This window comes from Branchiostoma lanceolatum, chromosome 9 (genome assembly GCF_035083965.1).
Source record: "Branchiostoma lanceolatum isolate klBraLanc5 chromosome 9, klBraLanc5.hap2, whole genome shotgun sequence".
Classification (NCBI taxonomy): domain Eukaryota; kingdom Metazoa; phylum Chordata; class Leptocardii; order Amphioxiformes; family Branchiostomatidae; genus Branchiostoma; species Branchiostoma lanceolatum.
Window position 1 is genome coordinate 17,453,984 of NC_089730.1, and position 24,853 is coordinate 17,478,836.

The 24,853-nt window shown below is 40.6% G+C and overlaps 3 protein-coding genes and 1 long non-coding RNA gene across 6 annotated transcripts in view; 1 reads left to right on the top strand and 3 right to left on the bottom strand.

Annotated features, from left to right (window-relative positions):
- Window positions 1-278: 278 nt before the first annotated feature.
- On the bottom strand, window positions 279-2,455 carry LOC136441519 (trace amine-associated receptor 3-like). The gene has a single exon (XM_066437856.1). The coding sequence runs from the start codon at window positions 1,839-1,841 to the stop codon at window positions 717-719; it is 1,125 nt and encodes a 374-aa protein (XP_066293953.1). The 5' UTR covers window positions 1,842-2,455; the 3' UTR covers window positions 279-716.
- Window positions 2,456-7,409: 4,954 nt separating this feature from the next.
- On the bottom strand, window positions 7,410-10,365 carry LOC136441523 (uncharacterized). The gene is made up of 4 exons (XR_010756901.1): window positions 10,255-10,365; window positions 9,979-10,035; window positions 8,710-8,852; window positions 7,410-7,497 (listed from the first exon to the last, which is right to left on the bottom strand). It is a non-coding gene; the product is annotated as an uncharacterized lncRNA (long non-coding RNA).
- Window positions 10,366-12,421: 2,056 nt separating this feature from the next.
- LOC136441521 (uncharacterized) lies at window positions 12,422-17,014 on the bottom strand. Its single transcript, XM_066437858.1, has 5 exons — window positions 16,881-17,014; window positions 16,649-16,705; window positions 15,970-16,085; window positions 15,405-15,504; window positions 12,422-14,125 (listed from the first exon to the last, which is right to left on the bottom strand). The coding sequence occupies exons 2-5, from the start codon at window positions 16,692-16,694 to the stop codon at window positions 13,974-13,976; spliced, it is 414 nt and encodes a 137-aa protein (XP_066293955.1). The 5' UTR covers window positions 16,695-16,705; window positions 16,881-17,014; the 3' UTR covers window positions 12,422-13,973.
- Window positions 17,015-18,388: 1,374 nt separating this feature from the next.
- The window catches only part of LOC136441518 (EEIG family member 2-like), a 47,058-nt gene continuing 40,593 nt past the window's right edge, over window positions 18,389-24,853 (top strand). For 2 of the 3 annotated variants that reach the window (XM_066437852.1, XM_066437855.1), the window contains exon 1: window positions 18,389-18,836. In XM_066437852.1, the coding sequence (XP_066293949.1) occupies window positions 18,688-18,836 (149 nt within the window). In that variant the 5' untranslated portion in view covers window positions 18,389-18,687. The remainder of the gene's footprint in view (window positions 18,837-24,853) is intronic. The other variant, XM_066437853.1, reaches the window with a different exon arrangement.

Sequence of the window (24,853 nt, forward strand, 5' to 3'; positions counted from 1 at the left end):
TTCGTATCATAATATTAGCTTTTAAGTAGGTAATAGCTCTAGGGCGGGCAAAAATGAACCTTAAACTTCTTACACGTTATTATCATCATTGCGTTTATCCAGCAAAAATGTCATATTTTAATAACCCTTTCGTCACCAATTATTTTTTTGTCAACAGCAGTTCACTGCGGTTTTGTTTTATGCTTATTTGTCAAGCCGAAATGGTGATAGCATCAATGTGCCTTCAAGTTGCCACGTTGTTGTAAGGATTAAATAAAGAGACTGCTTACACACTGAAATCGTAGCCTGTACGTCGTTTATTTGCAAACCACGCCACTTGTAGCGTTATGAAGAAAGTAAGATACAGCATACTCGCATCGCTACAGTACTGTACAGATCCTCCATATGGACATGGCATCGTTTCAACACATTAAGCACATGCATCTAAGATTGACCCCTTTACAAGGAGTTAACAGTCAGTCCTGAAGATATCAAATATATACATATTTTTTCCAAAGCTGATACATACACGCTTGTCAATGATTATAACAAGTTTTATCTCCCCTTGTGCGTCCATGCCTGGTATTCATCCAGAAATATTTAAAGCCATAATCGTTGAATACATAACATCATCAGTTCATTCACTAACTACTTATTGAGTGACATACGAAGCATGATAACCACAAACAAAACAAGAATACTACAGAAATATACATCTTCAACGTAAAAATAGAAACTCAACTCATTTCTGAAGAAAGTGATCTTGCCGGAAGCTTCCTTTGCTTCATCCTTATAGACAAACGTTTATCCATCATGAAAGCGTCTTTCTTTGGACCGAATGTCTTCTCTGCAAGATTGCACAACGCTTTCAGAAATGTCCTGTTCCTAAAGCAGTAAATGATTGGGTTCGTGAAGGTAGATACGATGTATAACATTGGAGAAATCCGTTGAGCTAACCGTTGAAATGTAGTCAAGTCCTTGCTGTCTTTGTAGTTGAGAGAAATCGTGGTTACGAGGAAGGGCAGCCAGCTGACCCAGAAGATAACGAACACGATGCCTATCGTGACGGCTGTCTTCAGTCCTCGGCGGAACTCGGCTTCTTGCGGGGAGGATTTGTTCGAGGTTCGCCAGAGACGTTTCTGGTGTCGCCTGGCTTCTCTGAAGATGTTGCCGTAGGTGTAAGTCATGATAACCACGGTGGGAATAAAGCAGCACACGGTCATGATGACTCTGTCCGCGCCCAGAGACCCGCGGTACCGACACATGAGATACCCCGGCATGTACTCGTATGTTTGTCCTTCTATGGAGGGCGCGATGCCGGCAACGAGTCCTAATATCAAACATATGACCAACATACCCGCTATCTTTCCTTTCGTCATCCTGGTCTGGTAGTGGAGAGGGTTACAGATGAACTGGTACCTGTCGAAGGCGATGGCACTGAGAGCGTTTAGCGAGAACACGCACGCGACTTGGAACAGCGCCCCTTGGACCACGCACAAGGCCCCGGTCGGGACGTGGTCGAGTCCCCGGGTCAGAACGTTGAGCGCTGTCGGTACGAATATGAGCGACTGCACGATGTCCCCGCACGACAAGCCGCAGAGTAAATAGTTCCCGGGTTTGCGAAGTTTCTTGTCGTAAGCCACAACGACTATCACGGCCATGTTCCCAACCAGCGAGAGACTCATGGCGAGAACCAAGTAGGAAATCTGGATCCCTTGATACGGCGCCTCCGATGCGAAAAGAACATCATCTCCACCACGTACAGCGGTCTTATTATCAACAAATGTTCCAGCAGTGTCGACAAAAGGCGCGAAGTCGGTAGGAAATTCTCCTTCAGTTGGCTTCATGATCAGACCGGACATCCTAGTGTCGATAAAGATGTCAAACTGGCTTTAAGAAGCTTTCCAAGGTATGGTCTCGACTGGTGACGCACCACCCACTGAGTCAGGCACTCCGACACAGCCTGGGTTCTTCCTTGTTCCGAGTTCTGTCTTACTTTAGTTTAAGCAACGCCAACGGTGGTTTCCTTAAAGAAAATAAGTACGATCTTCCAGGTAGACTTTGTATAAGACGTCAGTAGCCTTTCTCGGTAAACCCTCAGACGCGATGTACTAAAAACAGCTGCTGCGTGTTGTGTCCGTGATGGTGAGCTGAAGCCTGTGCCCAGAGGGTTTGCAGAGTTTCAACCCCACTGCGGCAAATGTATCCAGTTTCCAGATCGCTTCAAACCTTACCCTTTTACAGCTGGCACAACTTCTCCCAAAGGATATAGCGTGAGCAGTTTTCCTCCTTTATACAGTAAACAGCCGCCTTGAACCTGACCTTCTAAACGTGCCGGATGCCGTGGGTTATATGTGTAGGCGACTTCAGACTGGCCCGGTCGCTTCCTCGATACAACGATATCAATCTTCAGCTTCCAATCCAAAAGTGTTGTGAATTAGAAGATCAACATTGTGACACAGCATCTTTTCATTTGGCGTATTGCTGATAAGGATAAGTCGGTGTTTTCGTGGGGAGTACATCTGGTCTTGTTTCCTTTAACGGAAACGAGGGTGATTCGTCTAACTCTGAATGGACGTGGCGTGCGACCTTGCCAGAGTAACTTCGTTGGCTTTACCGTGCTAGCCTGGGAGCTCAGCGGGATGTCCTCGGTTCTAGAAGTGTTGCCTGCCCGCCCAGGTAGATTAGCGCACTCCGGGAAACTTTTACGGGGTGGGATTCCGAAAGATCTGCCGTCAGCAATATTTTCTGTCGGTCAAAAATTCCAATGAAAGATGGATGTAAAACAGCCCTATGCTGGGCCCTTCACTAGGCTATATCGATCTATTAAATTCTGTTGATGTAACCAGCCTCTCTAAACCTCCCTAACCGTTGTGCCATAACTTTCGTTCTTTACATCGCGCGCTAACAAGGCTTACCATAATGCCAACACGAAGGTTCCACACGTACAATTGAGCTCAGGAGTATTAATAGTCACGCAAAGATCGTGATTTCAGGATGAACAATACACCAACGCATTTGATCCCATGTAGTCTAGGGATCGCAGAATTCCGTGATGTCTTCTTAGATGGGATCAGCCAGTCTTCAATTAGGTCTTTTGAGAATTAGAGAATTATCAAGGAGCAGGCAAAGGGCATGGACCTGTTATCGTATGACCTGCAGGCTAAGTATGTACACCTATGGGCGAAGACTTGTCCGTTCTAGCAGTTTGAGGAATGCCAGCGGTCCCAAAGTATACTTAGCAATTACACACTGCAATTCTGTTAGTAGACTTGGAAATTTAATACTAAGCAATTCCAAAGCCTATTCGAAAGCTGTATATTTGCTACGTATACCAATAGAATTGCTCTGTATTTGGTAAAATTGTAATTGCCAGTAGAATTTCATTGTATTCGGTAAAATTGCTATATTCACGAAAATTTCCCCTTTTTTTAGTAGGTTTACTAATGGCATTATTTTCGGTAAAATTGTTTGATATAATCAGGCATCCCTGGGAAGTGCCCAAACTGGAAACGCTACATGTATGTCATGCCGTGACAGACCTTTACGTGCAGAAGCTTTTACACAAGCTAATGAGCCACATGTGTCCGCTGTTATGTCAAGGTCAAGATGTTGAGAGTGACAATGACTATGTGCCATGTGCATGAACTTGACATCTTTCAAGTAGATTTGGTGCTTCAGTGAACTGTTGGTGGGAAGCGTGATATGTTGCTCATTAGAAAAAACAGCTATAACTTAAGTCTAATATTATCATTTCTATTCTATTCAAGGAAATAGAAACATGTTGATTATGATGAAATATTACATTATTGAGATAAGAAATGCATTTAGCAGTCCGACTGTTTTTCATAGACAATATTACAATGCGGGCTAAAACTACCTTTTGAATAGAGTACTCTTCCGAGTGTATAAGTTTCGAAAATATACGGTGAAGTATTTAGTCGGTTGATGTTAATATCAAATTAAAAGACACGAACGGAGAAACCAACGATATCACAATATGTTGATTACGTTTTAACGAAAATCTATCACATATGTATTTTTATGATATGCATGTGTGTTAGGACTTTACCATGGACTGACTGACGAAGGCCATATACGGTGTGTATTTTATAAAGTTGTACCGCTATGAATTATTATACGTTATCGTATCATAACGAATGATTTTAATTTGAATTGTGTAGAATAAATGCATGGATATTGACAACAACCCAATTATACGAGAATCATTTCCTCCTGTCTAGTACGTTTGATAACTGATTTTGGCACAACTTATAGACAACAGGAAATGATTCTAATTTTGGTTCAATTTGAGATTTACTGCCACTGCCCTGAAATATTAGCTGCGGGAAAAGAAGTAACCATACTCAGTGGTAATTTGGCCATTAAAAACTTTATACCGTCCCAGTGGGTTGGTACCAGGTTATACATTTCCTTGTTTTCCGCCTTATTTCTGAGTCACCCCTGTCCTGAGGCAGGGTACGACGTCATCAACTTGACCTCCAGACACAGCTGTTGTCCATCACCAGTGGCAGGACGGGCTATACCCTGACGTCATAGTCTAAAATTAGAACAATACTAAGAGGCCCCAAGAATCAGGCCGGAACTTGGGACTGGGCACTCCGATATAGTGGGAATCCCTGTAGTTCAATCCCTGTACGTCAAATGTCCAGCGTGTGGGCAGTCTTAAGGTGGATTTTGCCATCGAGGGGGTTCCCGTTAACGTATCTATTATCACAAGCCCGCATTCCGTAGTAACCAAACCGGAGTTACACAATCTCCCGTTCTCAGGGACTACATGGCCCTCCTACCGCTAGGCCCTCGCCTGGGGTGCCATTTGTTAGGCGACCGCTAGGAGCGCGAGTTTAAAGCGTAGCTATTGCTAGTGACGGGGCCGAAATTCTCCCCAAAAGTACAATGACTATCTGATTCGTGCCTAGCTATTCTGAGCCTGTATTAGAAAATCATGAAATTGCACTGAAACAAACTACTTTATACTTTTAGTCTTTGGCGTTATCCTTGGCGTCAATCTTCTTCACGGTAAAAGAACCCAACACACTTGTCACGGGGTGCTTGGCGGAAAGTGCCAGCTGTTTTGCAAGCTTAAGGTCACATTGCACTAATAGATATCCCGAAAAAGGAGGAATCATGCCTCACCTTAGTAAGGTCTTTCACAATATCATGTTGCATTGGCCAGCAATAGAGGCCTGCATGTCCCTTTTCTGTATTGGCAAGCTATTTTGATTTTGTGTAATTCGTAGCGGAGTAGACAGTTCTATATGAAGTCATATCTAGCATAATATTGGGTAAATAGTTAACTACTCGTTAAGCGCAATGCGTAGGCAGTCGTACTGGATTTAACGTAAAGCGCTGTCGGGACCCCCATGCAGACCCTCATAGCACCAAAGATACTACAGGTAGCAGGTAACTGGTGTGAGTTTGGAGACCATGTTCGGCCTGTTCCGGTGATGAATTGCCGTCAAAACTGCTAATTGTGATCAGCTCTTGCCGGCCGCGGCCTTGACTCCAGATCAATAGGTCGGCCCGTACCCCAGCCGTGCCGCAGGTCGATTATGGGCCCGCGCCAGGAAATATGGCAGATTAAACTCCACGTGCACACCTGCGCCCGGGGGAGAGGTATCACCGGAAAGAGCTATCTGGCACACTTCCACCCCGATATGGAGTCAGTTCAACTAGCCAGGAGAAAGTTAGGCTAATGCTTGCATTTTTGTGACATTTTTAACGTGGGGATATGGCCCCCGGGATGGAAGAAAGGGAAGGGTAAGTTGCTCAGCTAACGAGTCTTTCCATATGTAATTCGGATTAATTAAGATGTACCAGAAAAAATTAATCAAAACAATGCAAAGCATGCAGACAATGTACCCAGGCCCCCTCGACTTATCGTGTTGACAGACACACATACAGCATGACGTACGTACGCACACACGAACGCTCCCGAAAACATAACCTCCAATTTTCACGGAGATAAAAATGTACCAAAATGTGGCAAAGATATCAAATACTGTACTTGTCAGAAGACGATCATTTGCAATGTTTTCTTTACAGTTTCGATATGACACATAGATGTATGTCAACTTCATGTCCTTTGCTGATCAAATTGTATGGCACAAATCTGTAAAGTCATTTGACGTTTCATGCACACGTGTCAGATGCACGGACACTTCATGGCTCAAAAGCGCCGTCTAGCAATTAGGAACAGCACAGCAGTAGCTACTGCTTTGCCTTTTGTAATTGCTAGACGGCGCATCGGAGCTATGTAAAGAGTATATTATGAGTATTCGTATACTAGTATATGAATATATATTACTGTATAACAGCTGCATGTCATTTTTATAATTACACATCATTAGCATGCCACAAAGGCCACAAATACATGAATGTATGCGATTACGATGCCTACTACTAATGTCTAGTAATGCCTAATACATCTATTACCTTTACAACTGAGCTGTCTAAAAAAACAAGCACAAAATTAGTTTCAATTTCTTCTCGTCTTTGGCGGAAAGAAAAATCTTTACTCTGATCCTACAATTTTCAGAAAACCCTCGTATTACAGAAAAAAATCCTTCTTACACTGATTGAAAGAAGAAAACAAAGAAGTCAAGCATAACAGCAGACATTTGAAAGTGTGCGTTGCTACACGTCCCAGGATGCCATAGTTATCATTAGCATTACTGTGACGCCTCTTACATGGCGTGTAGTATAGAGCGAATTCACTGAAGCCATATACTGATACTCACATTAATCAAGAGTTTTGACATGAATGAAGATAATGTTACATCGAAGAACATTGACCGCCATGCATGTTGTTGTGCCCAGTTCGCATTTAAACGAATTGTTACGTACACATAACGTTGCATATAACCTACTTGCACATACACATTGCATGTGCGTTTTATCGTAAAGATTTGAAATATTATTGTGTCACTCTTTTCTCTGTACTTTGAACATTTGATGGTGGTTATGTCGAGGTGTCAGAAGATATCTAACTATCCGAAAACGTTTGGACTATGATAACACCACTCACTGAAATACAAATAGGGTCCCCAACATGGCGGTGGACACATTGATGACGTCACGTGAATACGCTCCTCATAGGTTTATATCCAGTAGCACGTCATAGCGGCTGTGACCAGCATCAGTATGTTGCAAACTGTTGGTGTAGCGGTGCCGTTCAATCGATCAGACCAGAAGTCGGCAGTATTGCAGAGGTCTGTGTCACAGCATCGTCTGTCATATGTCTGTTCCCGGCTAGTAGTATATTGTGTCCTGCCATCTGGTCCTAAGAGATATGCGTAAATGAGACTTTAGATATTTGGATATATCTAGATAATCTTTATGTCAGAATCGTAAATTTCAATACTACAACTCAATCAACAGGATCACATTTACAGCAGAGTTCTATGACATACCTCCACAGGCACCTTCACCTCCACAGCCTCCCATGAAGATAATTTCATGATTGTCTTCCGATATTTCTTCACGCGTTTCTTGCCTCTGACAACAAAACATGCATAAAGAATTATGAAGACTGCATTATATCTGTAAGTGTACTAATGAAACATAAGGAAGGTACCGGTGTTTTTAAAATGCCACACGTCTCATCTGGTATATATATTTTAAAAGTAAGTTTAGGGATGGAAGGATGCCTACAACTTTTAGGTGTGGAATCGCGTTCATAAGACCTTCTCGCCAGCTGTTAGATATTTTTATGTCAGCCACCAGCATATTCAACTAGTCTAAGAGTTCCATGACCTGATATCGATAACTTCGCATGTTTGAGAGTCTTGTCATGGAATGCACTGTATTCCTAAACTATTCATTTGCATAATTAATCTTTATCGATATCATCTCTTTATCAATTGTATATGTCATGTGTTTGAGAGTCCTATAATGGAATGCAGCGGATTTATAAACTTACTTCATTGATTATGCAAACTAGCTCCTGATTTGCACAATTACTGTATGATTATTCAATTCATACCTTAAGTTATCTACATACCAAAAATCATGACGATCTGTCAACACCTTTCTGAGATATTCTATTTCAAACTCTAAAACAAAATTGGCCCCTGCAGTTCCAAGAAAACCGCTAAGGGGGGGGGGGGCAAACATACACGACCTAATCTCCCTTCAAAAAGCTATTTACCACTGAAATATTATGACTGGCGTATGTCAAGAACACGAGATATCGAAATCGGAAGTTTCACTGCAGTATCTTAAAATGTCGCTGGGTGCCCAAAATCTAATCATTTCGAGACCTAACCAAAGACCAAATATCAAGACAATCCATCCAAGCATTCTTGGGTTATTGTATGTGTACGCAGATGGACACTAGTACTCACCAACGATCACTGACGAAAACATTGACGAAGGTAACTATCGGGTGACCGGCTAGCAGGGTGGGCCCGACTAGTATTAGTTTGTTGGTATTGCCTTTGACATTAAGATACTGTCACTGGTTTCAGCATGTTTTCTTAAATTGATACAAGGAACTGTTTCTTTAAATGTTTTCTATGTCTTCTATTTGTAAAGATTACCACCAACAGTTCAGGCAATGTCTGATTCTGTTCTGATGTTTAAAAAAAGCACCAGTGTTGTGATATTGTGATGTTTCTATATAAAATATATATATATATATTTGCGATTTGACAAACATCCATATAACACAGTTAGCAACTAAATATCTCTAACAAGATTCACACTTACAAAGCAGTGGTTGAACAATTTTGAACATCTTTCTTGATTCCATTTTTCATCCGGCAAATAGTAACAGACGTCACTGCTGTTTCCTGGATATTGGCTGTGGGCGCAGCTGTAACACTTCAGCGCTTCACAAGTCTCCCACTCTACTGTAGGAAATCAGACATATCGTAATAGAGTACGTTAATTCATTCTTCTAAACCTTTCACTAGTGATGTGTCTGTAACTGCATACATTGTTTATATCTGTCCATTGAAGATGCTTCTATGGTACTTGGTGGCAACGAGTTCCACTCTACGATCGTTCCAGGAAAATACGAACTTTTGAACACATCAATCCTAAGTTGAGAGGTCTGATACTTAAAGGCATGACTATTTCTGGTACATGTATGTGTAAGTATAACAGGCAACCCAGACTCGCCAAGAAGATAGTCTTGTCTTTTAGTCGGTGTCACACACAGCAGTAAAATAGCTCACCCGGTGACTCTGTAAACTCTGAAAAGGACATATCTTGGCACCAATATAGCCAGTATCTTTTCAACCGTTTTGTGACTTCTATAGATGGGCCAATTTAGACATGACACGTCGATCTATTGTTAAACTTTTCCACTAACTACGTTGTGTGTTTCAAAATCATCCATATATCGTAACTTCGAAAGAACTAATCGCAGGAAAACATTTTACGGTGTCCATACATTCCCTATTTGGGGGAAAATCACTTAACATATATATACATATAATCTAAAAAATGGTCAGTATGGTCTTTGTTGGTAGTGTCACAGTGGTCACGCTAAATTTATCATCATTTATCGGTGTGAAAGGTACGAGAAAAGATTTTCATAAGTGTTAAGAAAGATGGCTATCAATGTTACAAAATCATACATAAAGACAAAAAAATCTTAAATTGCAAGGTCGGTGTAGGTAGTAATTCAATAATAATCTTCAACAAGTAATGTGATGAATGATCTTGTAAGACTGTGATGTAGAACTGGTAATACCGTTTATAGGGAAGTTTCAGGAACAAGCCTCATGTGTCAAACCTCTGTAAACAAAGAGTTCGAAACCCAACACACAAATCGAGAAGAGTTGGGGTGACCCGGTGTGCTTGGCTGAACACGTGAACCATAGCGAAGCCGCATTGTACAATCAGCGATCTAGAAAGCATTACGATCCGTCTCACAAATTACGCTTTGGGTTATACCTGTTTCGATTAATGTCGTTCCCTTACGAAAGAAAATTTTGAAGTCTGGAAATATGGGTACGATTGCAGACTTACCGGCAACCAAAACTGTGACGATCAACAGGTATGATAGAGCCTTCATTGTCGGTATGCCTGAAACAAAGTGGAATACCAGTCTCTTTGCTGTCATTTTCCCAAGAACTATCAATGACAAAGTGGAAACATTGTTACTACATTTATATGAATACGTCAGACGATAAAAAATCATTCCTTCGTATTCATTCATTCACACACTCACTAGATGTCTACCTGTTGCTGCAATGACGAAAAATAAGACATTATGGGAGCAGACTAAAAACAGAAGAAACATACCGACTGCAAGGTCGCCTTGATAGAAGATGACATATGACTGTTTTACGATCAGCACCTGACACACAAACAGCACACTATTGGTACTTGTTTTCCGACACTGCCTATATAGAGCATTTCGTGCAAGCAAACCATGCACAGTATAAATGCACTGAGACAACCACACCCAATATATATAATTTAAAAACAACTGGTCTGCACTGACACAACCACACCCATGCATATACAAAAGACTAGTAATCAATCTACAGGTAACCCCCCTCCCCCCAAAAAACTTAACCGTGTTACCACCGAGATAACCTGGAACAACAGTTGTATATTTATTGAAACTGACAGACTGTGGCTGTTGGTGAATGTGCCTGATTACCAGGTCAGCATAGCCGACAGTAAGATGGATTTGAATTACATGCACAGTTGGAGAAGAATAGCGGCATATCTTTTTCTGGTTCTTTTGTTAATGGCTGGGGATGGGTGAGATGAAAGGAGACATATGGCATGTTCCTTGAGGAAAACCATTCTCCAAGTATCCTATTACAACATGTCATCTTGTCACTCTGCAATATTCGCGCGAGGATGCCGCTGTCAAACACTTCAAATAAATGGTCCAAGACGACCACCCCCTACACGATCCCCCCCCCCCCCCCCCCCTGTAGATCCGCAGCTACTGGACGGTCACTCAGGAACAAACACAACAAGAACAAAAATATTACAGAACTCTTTTCTACATCAAGCAATCGGTTTGTACAACAATCAGTAAATCCTAATGTGCAATTATGGGCACTTGTTATATCAGTGATGAACGTTTGGATGTATATATTGATATATTGTATGTAGGTGTTCTCTATTTTATTGTAAATATCATCGCCATCCAGGCATGTTTTGTCTGTAAGTTTTTGATATTTGAATAAAGAAAGAGAAATAAAGAGAAAGAATTCACATAAATGCGCACCAAGACAAGCAAACAAACACTAACCGACTACAATACATCCATTTTCGTGGAGATAACAAACAAACAAAAACATAAATTGATAACAATACCTCAGTTCCCAAAAAAAGCAGTATTGAACTTCTGAAATCTTACATTTTGGGTAAACAAACTGGTGGCGAGAAGATGGCTGTTTGTGATGGACGGAAACGTCTGCGAGGAGACTTGCAGGGTCTCCCCGTCGAGGACTTCGGCTGTGAGGAAGGCCCCTGGTCCGAACCAAGCTGTAATGGAACCTCATACTTTTTTTTTTTAACGAACTCGCTCAGTGCAAGGCCGTAGGGGGCCACTCATCGAAGCACTGAACTAATTCCTAATGAAGCAGCATCTCTTCACCCTAGGCCAGAAACATCAATGCTCAAGACAAGCATGACTTCACTGACCCATTAGGAGAAGCAGGGGTTACGGAGGCTGCTCGGGAAATTCCCTACCCCATTTATACCGGAATGTTTTGAGCCACTCACACCGGGGCATGCCCCTACTCTTTTTCGAAAGATGTGGTGGGTTCTTTTACGTGCTCAAGGTGTGGCTCTCCTCAAACACGGGACCTCCATTTAACGTCCTATCCGAGGGACGTCCCTAGACAAAGCTAGGTACTCATTTACACCTGAGTGAAGTGAGGGAAATTGTGTGAAGTGCCTTTCCCAAGGGCACAACGTCGGGTGCATGTCCAGACTTATCAGGTCGGCAAGGTAAGGTACTCCACAGTTTCAGAATATAACGTTACTGAACGAAAGTGAGATTTGTAAGTATGAAACAGAATTCATAGATAACTGACAATGTTCAATAGTGATACATATTGAAGTTTTACTTCTGTCGAAATTAATTGTTTTTCTTTCTCTTTGTACTGCATCAGATGTTCGTTATCAATTGATTTAAGAGTTTCTTTGAAATAATTTTTAGTTTATTCCAAGGTTTAATGCAGGGGACAAAGAAGATATAAGAAAAAAATTTGAATCAAAACTATCTCTGAGCAACCAAACAAGTATACAAACAGCCAACCAAATAAGCAACCAACCAAACATGTACACAACAACGAACCAAACAGCCAACTAAGTAAGGAACCAACCAAAAAAGTACGCAACAACGAACCGAACCAACAGGCAAACAAACCAATTTAGCACGCAAATTTCCAGCCAATAAAACAAAACACAAACAAGCAAACAAACAAACGACAAATGGAAGTAGGCAGTGCATCTATTTGATTTTAATCATGAATTGGAAATGCTGAAAAGACAAATACAGTTTACATATATACGGCTAATTTCTAAAGAAAGGCTAAATCAGCATTAAATACCATTAGTAGACTTTCGTTCATCTATTTGCCCAAGTAGTACACATGCACATATTCTAAGCAACAGCAATAAGATATCAGTATTAATACCATATATTAACATAAACCATTCCTTACATAGATTGGTCTATAGTAGGTCTTTTAATTTAGAAAAACCGTTAATCAGCGATAAATCATGTAACGTTGCATTAAGTATTACTCTATTAGCAGTCAAAAGTATGCATAGTTATAGTTATATATAGATGTATAATCACACACCCGCATGCCATTTTGAGCGGCATTAGCATGCAAAGTAAGTGACACATGTATACATGTATGTGTATATACATTGAAATTATATAACATATCATACAATCACTTTTTCTATTTCTACTTTCATATTTTTGCACCTAAAACACACCCATCAAACATTGGTCAAAAATGGACTTTGATCTTGTCAATCATCCCATTGAAACCCATACATAAGGCTTGAAAAAAAGGCGCTCACAAAATGGGTCGCTCTAAGGAAATCTAGCTCCGACGTTGAAAACGAGGTTTGTAGCGTTTGTGTGAATAGTTGTTCATCAATTTCCACCATTAGCAACCGAATTCTTCTATTGCGAAGAAAAATTGACCTGGAACTTCAGCAATTATCCCATAGGAACCAACAGCTAAGGAATGATTCCCATCATGCATCACACCCCGTGGGTCTGCATGAAGGGGCGCTACTCAATTCCTGGATTATAAATGGTTCATCTATTTGTTAATTTGTGAATAATGTTCACAAATTTGGTTGATTTTGTATTCATAAAGATGTGATCTTTTACAAAATAACACCCGCTTCTGGGGTTAACTAACGCCTTTCTGACAATAAGTTGACAAATAAGTATCCAGAAACACATTGCAGAGGTAAGTTATTTTAGCTCAACTCACGATTTCATAGAGCTCCCAAGTTACAGTTTGTCCAATGGTTGTTCGCGATATAACATGTTAGACCTGGCTGTAATTATAGTAATCTAAAGAGTGCTCGAGGGCTTATCAGAATATTGATGCTGTATAATACTACTCTCCAATCAGAGGTTGGTGAGGAAGATTGTGACCGTTTTATCATATGCCCCGTTTTTTTGTCCGCTATCCCCACCAAGTGGCATATGATAAAACGGTCACAATCTTCCCCACCGACCTCTGATTGAAGAGTAGTATAATGCAACTGCTGCCAAGTCCTGATTCAAGGTCAAGTTGGCAATACAATTATCTTCTTGGATCCAGAAAAAAATATAATTAGCAGAACCAGAACACTCTACTCTTGGGTTGTCTGCGCCGTAATGGTGGTTATTTCAAGGCACCAGAAGATCTGTAACTGTAGGAAAACGATTGGGCTATGACACCATTCCATGAAATGCAAATAGGGACCCCAACATGGCGACTGAATGATGACGTCAGCTGAATGCTCTCCCCATAGATTTATATCCAATGGCACGCCAGAACAGCTGTGAGTAGCATCAGCATCAGACCCACTGCTGGTGTGGCGGTGTCGGCAGTGCCCTTACGGTTGCAGAGGTCGTGACTGTCGCAGCACTCTAGTTTTAAATCGCTCATGAAGGGTCTCTGCGTTACTGTTTGAAATCAGATATTTAAGCATATGTAAAGACATTCGTAGATTAGACTTACAAACCTGGAAATCTCTAAGTTACTCTTCAGCAGTCGCAAATCTCACAACTAAAACTCAATCTCTACACCTTCATCTCTACCAGGCTCCACAGGTTTCTGGAAACGTAGCAGGAATTAGCCAGATAGACAGATATACTAGTCTACATGTAGTAACATACCAGACAAGTTAGCTGACCCAAAATGACGTTTCCAACCCACGACCGTGGTTTCTAACCTACAATTTTGGCCCGCTAACTCCTCTGACATGTTATATTCATTCTTTTTTGAAATTAATAATTTGCAGACAGCTGGGTTGCCCATTCCATCTTGACAAATTGATTTTTAATGGGGCCCAGACTACAAAGCATTAGAATCATCAGTATAACAAAGAAGTAAACTTATGATAAAATTATAGCAGTAATATCTGTCTGTTTGGCCAATCGGTCTTATTTTTCCGACAGCCTATGGAGCCTGGTAGAGGCTACAACTTTACGAAAACCGTAAAGTCCCAGAAGCATATAGGTATATTTACAATATAATCTATATCTATAAGGTCGTTTAGATATACATTAACGGTAATCAATGATTCACGACATTTTAACTATAGCGTTTTTCAGGTACAGATCAACCAAGCTAGGTATTTCGTAATTCTAGACATAGCCTGGTACTTGAAAGGTGATTTGATACAACGATGTCAGCGACACTTACACTACGTAAATTTGTCGTTGCTTTTGAAATCTTCGCTGTAAAAAGTCTTTCTTCAATTAATTTGTTTGATAAAAGACACGTCCGTAAAAGTGTATAAGTCATAATAATTTAGGCTATGACTTTAAGCCCCGAAAATTTGTTTGTGATCGCTTTAAATCTAAACGACACAAAACCACTAGAGGAAAAAAAGTTCTTAATAGTACACAACGGAAAAGACCTGATCGGCGTTTTCGTAACTCCTCAACTACCCTCCCAGGCGTTTGACGCTGTTGGCTTATCAGTAACTGAAACGTCAGTCATATAGGTTATCTTTTAAGTTGTGGAATATCTTATCCCCTTGCAGATCTGACGATGGCGAAGACCGTATCCAACTGGCAAAAGCAGTTTTCACCGAGATCTGCCAGCACTCAACAGGGAGGAGCTTTTTTATTCAATAATGGTGTCGCTGCTCGGTGGCTAAGAAAACTCCTTTTGTTAGTTGGATACGGTCATTGTCACCGTTACATCTGCTTGGAGATGAGATTCTTGATCTATTACCTGTCCATCTTCCATCGCACCAGTCTTCGGTGCTGCAGCCACGCTCGTAGTTTTTCTCTTTTGCAACTCCGTCAAAGGGCACCTGTGCGTAGGTTCTTAACTGACAAACGTTAACAAAACATGAATATTGTAGTAACGAGCATTGAATTTGCATGTGTGATAATAGAACATTATATAGATGGTACAATAGCTTGTGTTACACTTGTAATATCTCTCTGTAGGCTTATCTGGCCTCCTCCCTCTTCTGTTTGCAAGAGAAAAGTACAACTGACACCACACGCGGAGCACTACACGACTGCGTACCGATTCTTATCATTATTATATTCGTACCCACATCACTGTAACATCACGAGCTAGAGAAACATTCGCGATAACCCTGAAATATGAGGGCTCGTGCAAAAACAGAGAGAGGGAGAGAGAGAGAGAGAGAGAGAGAGAGAGAGAGAGAGAGAGAGAGAGAGAGAGAGAGAGAGAGAGAGAGAGAGAGAGAGAGAGAGAGAGAGAGAGAGAGAGAGAGAGAGAGAGAGAGAGAGAGAGAGAGAGAGAGACAGATATTCACACTCACTATGCATTTGGTTTCATCTCCTTCACAATAATCTGGAGTCCCGTGATTACCACAGTCCGTCCAGCCTATTTTTGATGAGCACTTGTCACACGTCAGTGCTTCACAGGTCTTCCACCCTAGTGTATGAAATAAGACATACCGTTTTTGAGCACGCTACTTCATTTCATTCTTCTTTATATGTGAACATTACAGTACAGCCCTGACTCGCCAAGAACATATCGTCTTGTCTTTTAGCCGGTCTCACAAGGCAGGAAAATAGCTTGTCTAAAACGACATAGTTTGGGTATCAATACAGTCCATGTTTTCTCGACCAATGCGCGCGCGGATATAGAGATCGGTCGATGTATGCAGGTCCCCGAACCCTGTTTGATGTAACAGAGTAGATTTTTAAGGATGACAAATATCTAAGATAGGGATGGGAAGCCAACAGTATGACGGAGCTTTAAATGTCAAACCTCAGCATGTAAAAGAACCCAACACATTTATCGAGAAAAGTATGGGTGACCGGGCGTCTCTGGCTTAGGATCTGAGCCGTTGCAAAGCTATATCAGCGATCGAAAAGCATTACGCTTTGTGTCAAAAACATTACACTTCGAGTTTGACCTGATTAACATTATCTATACCTTTACTTATGAAAGAAAAACCTGATATAAAACTCTGAGAATGATTGCTAACTCACCGAAAGCCAAGACTGTGATGATCAACAGGTATGATAGAGCCTTCATTGTCGGGATGTCTGAAACAAAGTGGAAAGTGGAAACATTGTTACTTCATTTCTATGCAGACATGATGTGGCGTAATATCCATACCTTGTCCATTAAATCCATTCACTCACTCACTGGATGTCTGTCTGTACCTGCAATAGAAAAGAAACACTTTGTGGGAAAGTTATGAAAGCCAATCAAACATACCGACTGCAGGAGCGCGTTGATAGAGTGTAATATATGATGTACGATCAGTTCCAGCCGGGACACGAACAGCACACTACTTTTTCGTACACTCGTTTGCTGACACCGCCTGTACAGATCTCAGGGTAGTGATAAGCCCAACAGATACATGTACGATATAAGAACACAACTGGTCTACACTAAGACAACCACACCCAGCATATACAAAAGAACAATCGACCTGTACTGTGACAGCCACACGCTCCAAAACACAATGACCGTGTTACCATAGAGATGGCCCAGAACAACAGTCGTGTATTCATTGAACCTGACAGGCTGCGACTGCCGGTGAATGTGACTGATTACCAATTCATCAACGTTGACAGCTCGATGGATTTGAGATACGGGAAAAGTTGAGTGACTGCCTATCTTTTGTTCGTTTTTTTTCTTGCTTTTTTTCTTCTTCTAGTTTTTAATCAAATGGCCGGGGATGGGCCAGAGGAAAGGACTTTCTTGGCAATATTCTCATTTAGCGCATTCCGGTCTTGTTGCTTTGGTGTAATGCTAGTCACACGATATAATGTGCAGATAACTACAGATAACTAAAGAAAAAAGGAAAGATGGATTTACATGTTTTCTCTGTATGAATAGAAATAAATGATGAAAAATGAAGTATGCAAAACGATAGGACTTAAAATAGATCACATAATATATTTATTGTTTGGGCAGATAGATCTGCATAATCAATAGCAAAAATGATAAAACAAAACAATTTGCAAAAGTTCTGAATATCTCATGGAGGGATGACGTTTTTCGAACATTTTTACTTACTTATTAGGCCATGTTGACAGGGTTATATGGATGACATCTTCTGGGGACTCAAGACTGAATGATGCGATCGAGCCAATGAATTTAATTTTTTTCTAAAGTTTGGAAAAAAAATATTGCCTTCATTATGAAATCTAGCGGTCATTATATGACTATTCAGTCTATTTTCTACTATTTTACCAGCAGCTTATTGAGTCTGCTAGATCAAACAAAAGTTCGCATATACATGTACATGTACTAGTAGTCAACGCGTGTATTGCCTCTTTTAACCGCTAGACACCGCTTCTGTCAGGATCTCTATATATTTTCTGGAATGCTGGGAAACACCACAGACGTCCACGCACTACCAATACGCTGATCCTACAATAAGAAAACAGTGCAAATATGCCAAAAAAGTCCTAGAAACCAAACCAAACAATCTAGTTTTCAAAAGCCTATACCTGCAATGCCTCTTTTAACCGCTAGATCACGCTTCTACCAGTTAGTCCGTTTCTCTGATTTCTGGAATACTGGGAAATACCGCCAACGTGCTACGTCAGGCTATCAGAAAACAACGGCAATCTGCCAAAAAAAGTCATAGAAAACACGCAACATCTAAAAGTGACCCAACAATCGACAGCATGCATTGCCTTTTTTACCCGCTTGGCGGCGCTTCCCGCTTTCTCTTGTTATCTTGAATGCTGGGAAATACCGCCTACGTGCTACTTCCGGTTGTTCATCAGTCACAGGACAGTCGGGCAGGCAAGGCGCCCGCGCAGAAATAACTCCGAACTTTCCTCCTTTTTTACCGGATTTACAGCCGTTTTTCTCAGGTTTGGGAGATTCCAGGCACTAGGTCAACCAGCCATGATCCCTGGAAAAGCCGGGTAAGGTTACAAGCGGGTGTAAAGTAACCGTAGAGGCGGGGGATCGGGTGACAAGCGCCGCTGTTGTTTGTCGCTCGGTACGTTGTGGACTTCTCGACGACGTTTTATTTTATTTTTCTGTTGGGAACCTCCACAAAATGATGACATTCATGGCCAAGAAGAAGAAGTACAAGTTCCACGTGGACTTAGAGTTGGAGGAGCTGTCCGCCGTGCCGTTCGTCAACGGGATTTTGTTCAGCAAGTTGAGACTTTTGGAGGGAGGAACCTTCACCGAGCTGTCCTCCAGGTACGTGGACTGTTGTTGTTCCCGCAGAAATTCCGCAATACTTCTGCGTCTCCTCAACCATCTTAGACATATCGTGTCCTTAAGACAATCGTCTATCCACCTTGGTAAACGGTTAAAGTTATGTTTTGACGGAATTTTCTTTTGTGGGGAGAGGGGAGGTGGGGGAATTTTATTTTTAAAGGTGTGTTGTGAAGGGATTTGGGTGAAACAAAAGAAGGTATGAGGAAAACATTTTTGTAGCTTTACCTGAGAAAATGAACACAGGAAAAGGTCTAGGATTATTTTAACATTGAATTGAGCAGTGTTCTTCAAGTATGTATGATTTAATGTACTGTAAGTCCTCAAGTTGATGACTCAACTGCCCTTAACGTTAGTAGCTTAGTACTACAGTAAATCTTGAAATATGTGCGGTGGTTTGATGAGAGGTCACAGCGAATCGTGACACCACGAATACAGATTTACATGGTATCAATTATTCTTACCGTGAAATTAGAACACAACACAAACCTCCTTTTCCCCGCCTACAGTTCCAGAGTAGTTCCATGAAATTAAGTCAGTGCACAAATAAACTGTTCTACAGTACAGTATTGCTTCTTGGACCTGAAGAAATTAAGGTGTTTCCCTTTAGCCCCTGGCCCCAAAAAATGGACCAAAAACATTCCCTACGCTTATTTTGTCAACAAATCATTTCTTGACACCAGTCCTAGTTTTCTGCATAGTTTAACCTTCACCCTGCTGCCAAACCTCCTAACTAACACGGAATTGGTGCCAAAGTCTGCCCTCGCAGGATAAAGGTTAATGACATGCATGAAGTTCTCGTGGGAAAAACTGCATTTTGTCATCTGTTTGTACCGGTAATTTGTGTCAAGGCTGTAATTATGTTTTGTACATTTGACACACCAACGTTTACGAATTACACAAGGGCAGAAAATAACACCAGGCTTACATACGTTATTCAAATCTGTTAGCTAACGTACGGATGCTTATCCTTAAGTCACACAAGCGACAGGAGGTCGACGGTGTTAAACACGACTTTTAACCGTCGCAACTGTCTCCTTTTCACCGCCATTGTTCATCTTTAGGTCATCCTGAACCCTGGGTCGTCCAACAGGAACTCTCGCCCTATCAGATTAGAAACAGGAACTAGCGGTTATAACGTTACGCTACTGTTTGATACGTAATTTCTCTTGCTTTTGGCGCTCGACTACTTCAGATGATGTGGCTTCATCTATCCTTCATGTCTTGGCTCTTTGTCAAAAAGAGAGTGAAACTGAAAAGATATTTCTTGGCTCTCTGTCAAAAAGAGTGAAACTGAAAAAAAAATTACCTTAGCTGCAATTTTGTATTTTTAACTTTAAGTTGCACGCTCCTGAAACCATTAGCAGAATGGCAAGAAAGCTAGGGAAACTTTGGATTATCAATATCAATTTTCTGAGCTGTCTTTGAAATCTATAATCTACTTTGATTAAGATTCCTCAACAGAATTATCTTGTTGTACATTAATAATTAACTCAAAAATTGTCCTCTTCTCAGATTTCTTGCTATAGATTTGAAAATCATTTCTATTGATTTCTTAACCAAGGACGATCAGCATCTGGCGTCACAGCCAATAAAATTACTACAGATATAACTTGTATCATTGGTGATACCAACGGTAGTAAAGGTAGCAGACTATTCAAAAGGTTTTCTGAGTCAGAAAAAAAAAATGCAGAGTAAAGCTAAGGTTTTGAATATTATGATTGAATTTTTCCCAAAGTTATCTTGATAGTTGATAAATAAGAGTCTACACATGTATTCTGCAACCAAAGAATTTTCAGTTTACCCCTCCCCTCAATTCATTGGTAGAATCCAAGCAAGAAAGGATGGGCTTGTTCCTATGACAGCGAAGAATTCCAAACACTTCGAAAAGTGGGACAGAATTAAAACACCTCTCCTTCGGACGACATATGCTTGATTTCGGCCACTTGATGTGACCAGTTTAAGCTTTTACATAAGGCAGGTCCAGGCAAGCACTGGAATCATGGCACAAACGTTTCAATCATGACAAATTCGTAGCGATACTTGATATGTCCTGGTCAACTTTCTCCGGTCATGCGGGGGAATAATATAATATTGACACTACTGCCGCACCCAGAAACCATAGGTCACACAGTCAGACAATTTCTCTCACTGTCATTTGAAAAGTGTGTTGCGCAAATCTGTGTGAAAGTCGCACAGCATGGCTTCTCTTTTGTGATTAAATTATCAGTCCTTAGTCATATTCTTATTGGTTGATGTCTGTCTTTGTGATTGAATTATCTTTAGTCATCTTCTCATTGGTTGATAAGTGTTTTTTGTGATTGAAATCATTGAATTATCATTTAGTCATATTCTTATTGGTTGATGACTGTCCTAGCGGCTTGGTGGCATCAAGTTGAGAAGAATCAATAGAAATGGAGTTATCCGGCTGCCGTTATGTTGGTACACAAGGCCGCTTGTTTGGTCCACAAGCAGTGGGCGGATTCACACACCCTATCCTTTAGCCTTTACCAGACTTCTTGGGTCACTGAAAATAAAGAAAAAAAAGTAAAAAATTGTCTAGACTGAATGATTTTCCAGAGGAATTAGCAGGCACTGTTTTGCTCTCTGATGACCTTGTCTTTGACCTCCATAAGTTAAAACATGATTGGTTGTTTTAGAATATGTCCCAGTGTTCCAGTATCTAACCTACATACTATTGATTAACGCTGGCAGTATCGGGGCAATTAGTGGCAAAGTCCCAGGTACAAATTGTATTCATCATCATCATCGTCAATCGACCGGTCGGGAATACGCTTGCACAAAATTTCATTCCATATCATTTCATTTCCGCATCGTTTCGTTTTTTTCAAACTTATGTAGTAATAGTATATTTGCCTATCCCAGATATTCATAACGTAGATCCATTATTTTTGCGGGGACTTCATTTTTGCGATGGGTTTTTGTGGTGTTTTAGCTTTGTGGTTGAAACAATTTTGTAGTACAACTAACTTAGCAATACAATGGAAACGCATATTTGTGGTATCGTGATTTCACATTGGAATTTGGAGAGGTTAACATGGAAGGAAAGCCACTGCGACCATTTCAAGGCTAAGTTACTAGTCTAAGGCACAGAATTTCAAATGCCCTTGTTGTAGCTTGCTTAGATACCTGTCATTGAATGATGATGATCCACTGTATTCTGCGGCTCGGAGGTTGTGGAAACAGCCTCCGGCTGCATTCAGTCTTTCTTCATTTCTTTCCACTGTGTCTTCTTTTCTGCGAGCAGCCGTAGCTCTCTGAGTTTCTTTGCTGTTCTTAGGTTTCCCATGCCTTTGTCATTGAATGCCATATGCTAGGGAACAATGATATTTAAAATCCAGGATTGGCTTTCAATGAGATCTTTAGGATGGTAAGAAATAGGTCGAACATTGTAACTCAACCTTTCTCAAATGTATAGCATATCAGTGTGAAGAGATTTATCTGTGTCAGGTTAAAGACAGATGTGTCACTAAACATGTCACAAGCAAAATGTACTACTGGCTAGTTTTTAATAATTCATATGACATATGCATTGATGCGTGGATACTAAGATTTGCATCATGTAGCTTCAAAAGATTGTGTGGATGATCCTGTAGTCTGCTATATGGATACAGCCTTGTCTGTGTGAAGGCCATCTAAACAGAAATAGATAGGTGATTATTCTTTGTGTCAGCTTAATGCCTAATACTGTCAAAGGACAGTCAAACATGTACAACTTACAATTCAGCTTTATACTGTGAATTCATTAATTATTGTGATGATTTAATTTCCCTGTTGGCATGGAAATTGGATTTTCACACCTGTTTTAATTCCTGGTCAAAACAATAATGGAGCACGAAAGCACATATTTGTCTTCATTTCATGATTTTGCAGTGGAGAACCATGGCAAAAATAAAACCACAGCGAATATTTAAAGACGTACAGTACTTTGAAATTGGGTATAAAGTCTATGCTAGTTCATTGTACTTTGTGTAATAAAGCGTACTTTGATCTAGCCACCTGTGGTAAACCATTGTTACAATATTGTGCATAGTGGTAAGATTTGAAGTCCCTGTACTAGACTCTACATAAGATACATACATGTAAGTGATTATCTAAAGAATAATAATAATTTTGGAGTTCTTATTGTTAGACAAACGAGAGATAAATACTCTGCTGTGCCTTATCTTGTCTTCCAGACAACAATGAACAGTCGTACACATTGTTATCTGCAAGAGAACAATCCTGACTCATGCATGTGGTGTTCGGGTATCCCCTCATGAAATCCCCCTCCAGCAAAAAAGGATGTTTTCAACTTCCTGATACAACATTCTTTTCAAACAAAAGAATATATTCTTCCAATACACAAGTACCAGAATGAATATAAGAAAAAAATAATGCATGGAGCTGGCCACAGATAATATCGTATTCATAAATATTGAATTACTCCTTTTGTTTTTGTTTTTGGGAATACATTGTTTTTGTGCTACAGTATTGTTTCCACCTCGATGTTAACTTAAAACACAGCGAAAACCTTCATCCACCCCCCTAGAGTGAAATTAGATCCCTGCGAAATTAAATGACTTCACAATATCCGGGTGTTTTAGACATTTGCAAGTTCAGCAGTGGACTTGGATGAAACCCAACCCTCCGATCCGTCTCCTGACACAGTTTGACAATGACGAATACTGCGGGGCTGTATAAGTATTCCGCAGTGCATATCACGTGTGAGACGTACTCTCAGATTTCTAATACGTCTAGGCGTATGGTGGCTCGTCTTGGGTATAGCGAAAGTATTCATGATTGGATATTTGTCAAACGTCAGGTGGTCGGATTAGTAATCTAGTTGGGGGAATTTTCTTTCGACCGGAAATACAAAGGTCGCAAAATAGTTTATGGCGATAGTTTTTGTTGATAATTTATCATATGCGTGTACCTAGCGTTTTGAGATAGCTTTAGGAGTAATTTGGTTGTTCGAAAATTCTTGCATCTGGAAATTCACCCCGAACTTCGGAGGGGTCACACAAATTCCTCATGTAGGTCTTTAAGGTCTTGTCTATTAAAACTGGAGTATGGGTGGGCATTTCTGAAACTATAAACGTACCTCCGTTGGTGATCAAAACAAAATTCTTGGGAAATGTACATATGCGAAGCAGCGATAACAGCGGTGTGTGTATTTGTATATATCCGCCCGATAAGACCAAAGAAATGCAAAGACTTCAGCAATGCTGGACCTGTGTCCTCAATAACGACCTACAGGCATGTCAACCTCACTCAAAATCACCTTGTCACAATGAACCAGTTCAGCTTGTTAAAAAATAACAATATACAGTAAGTACTGTATTTGTATTGTAGTTTTCTCATACCATTGTATTCGTGGTATATTTTAAATGTTTCAAGAAAATCTTTGCCTCTTAATCTCGTCTTGTAGCCTGGATTCACTCAGACATGTTGAGAATCTTGCCTGAATTACTCCAGCTCTGCCCTGTGGTTACAGTAAGGTTTCAAATTTTCATAACGATTTTTGCGGCCACCCCTCACAGTGAACATTTGCTCTGTCTTTAGCTGCATTTTTTATGTAGGTTTTTTTAAACCGCAAACTCAAAGATGACGCAAACTTTTAAATTCTTTACAGTGTTGCAAAATTTAAGCTTGGTGAATGTACAGTAGGTGAATCTAGGTGAATCTACAGTATTGTTGCCTGCTGATTCAGAGATTCCTGGCATTCTTACTGCACCAAGATGGCTTGTCTGGAAGGGTCCATTTGGTGTCAGGGGGTGTTCTACATCCTTCATTGTGAAGGTTTCTGCAGAATATAGGGAACAACAACAGCTGTTAGATACAGGGACAATTTGAAGGACAGTGCACAATGGACTCACTGGCATATTTGTTTTGCAAGACGCAAGGAGTTCAGATATCTAGACAAATGCCCTGTTGTTTGGCCTATAATTTTGTATATCATCATCATCATAGAGAGGATAAAAAGACTCAGTCATGCC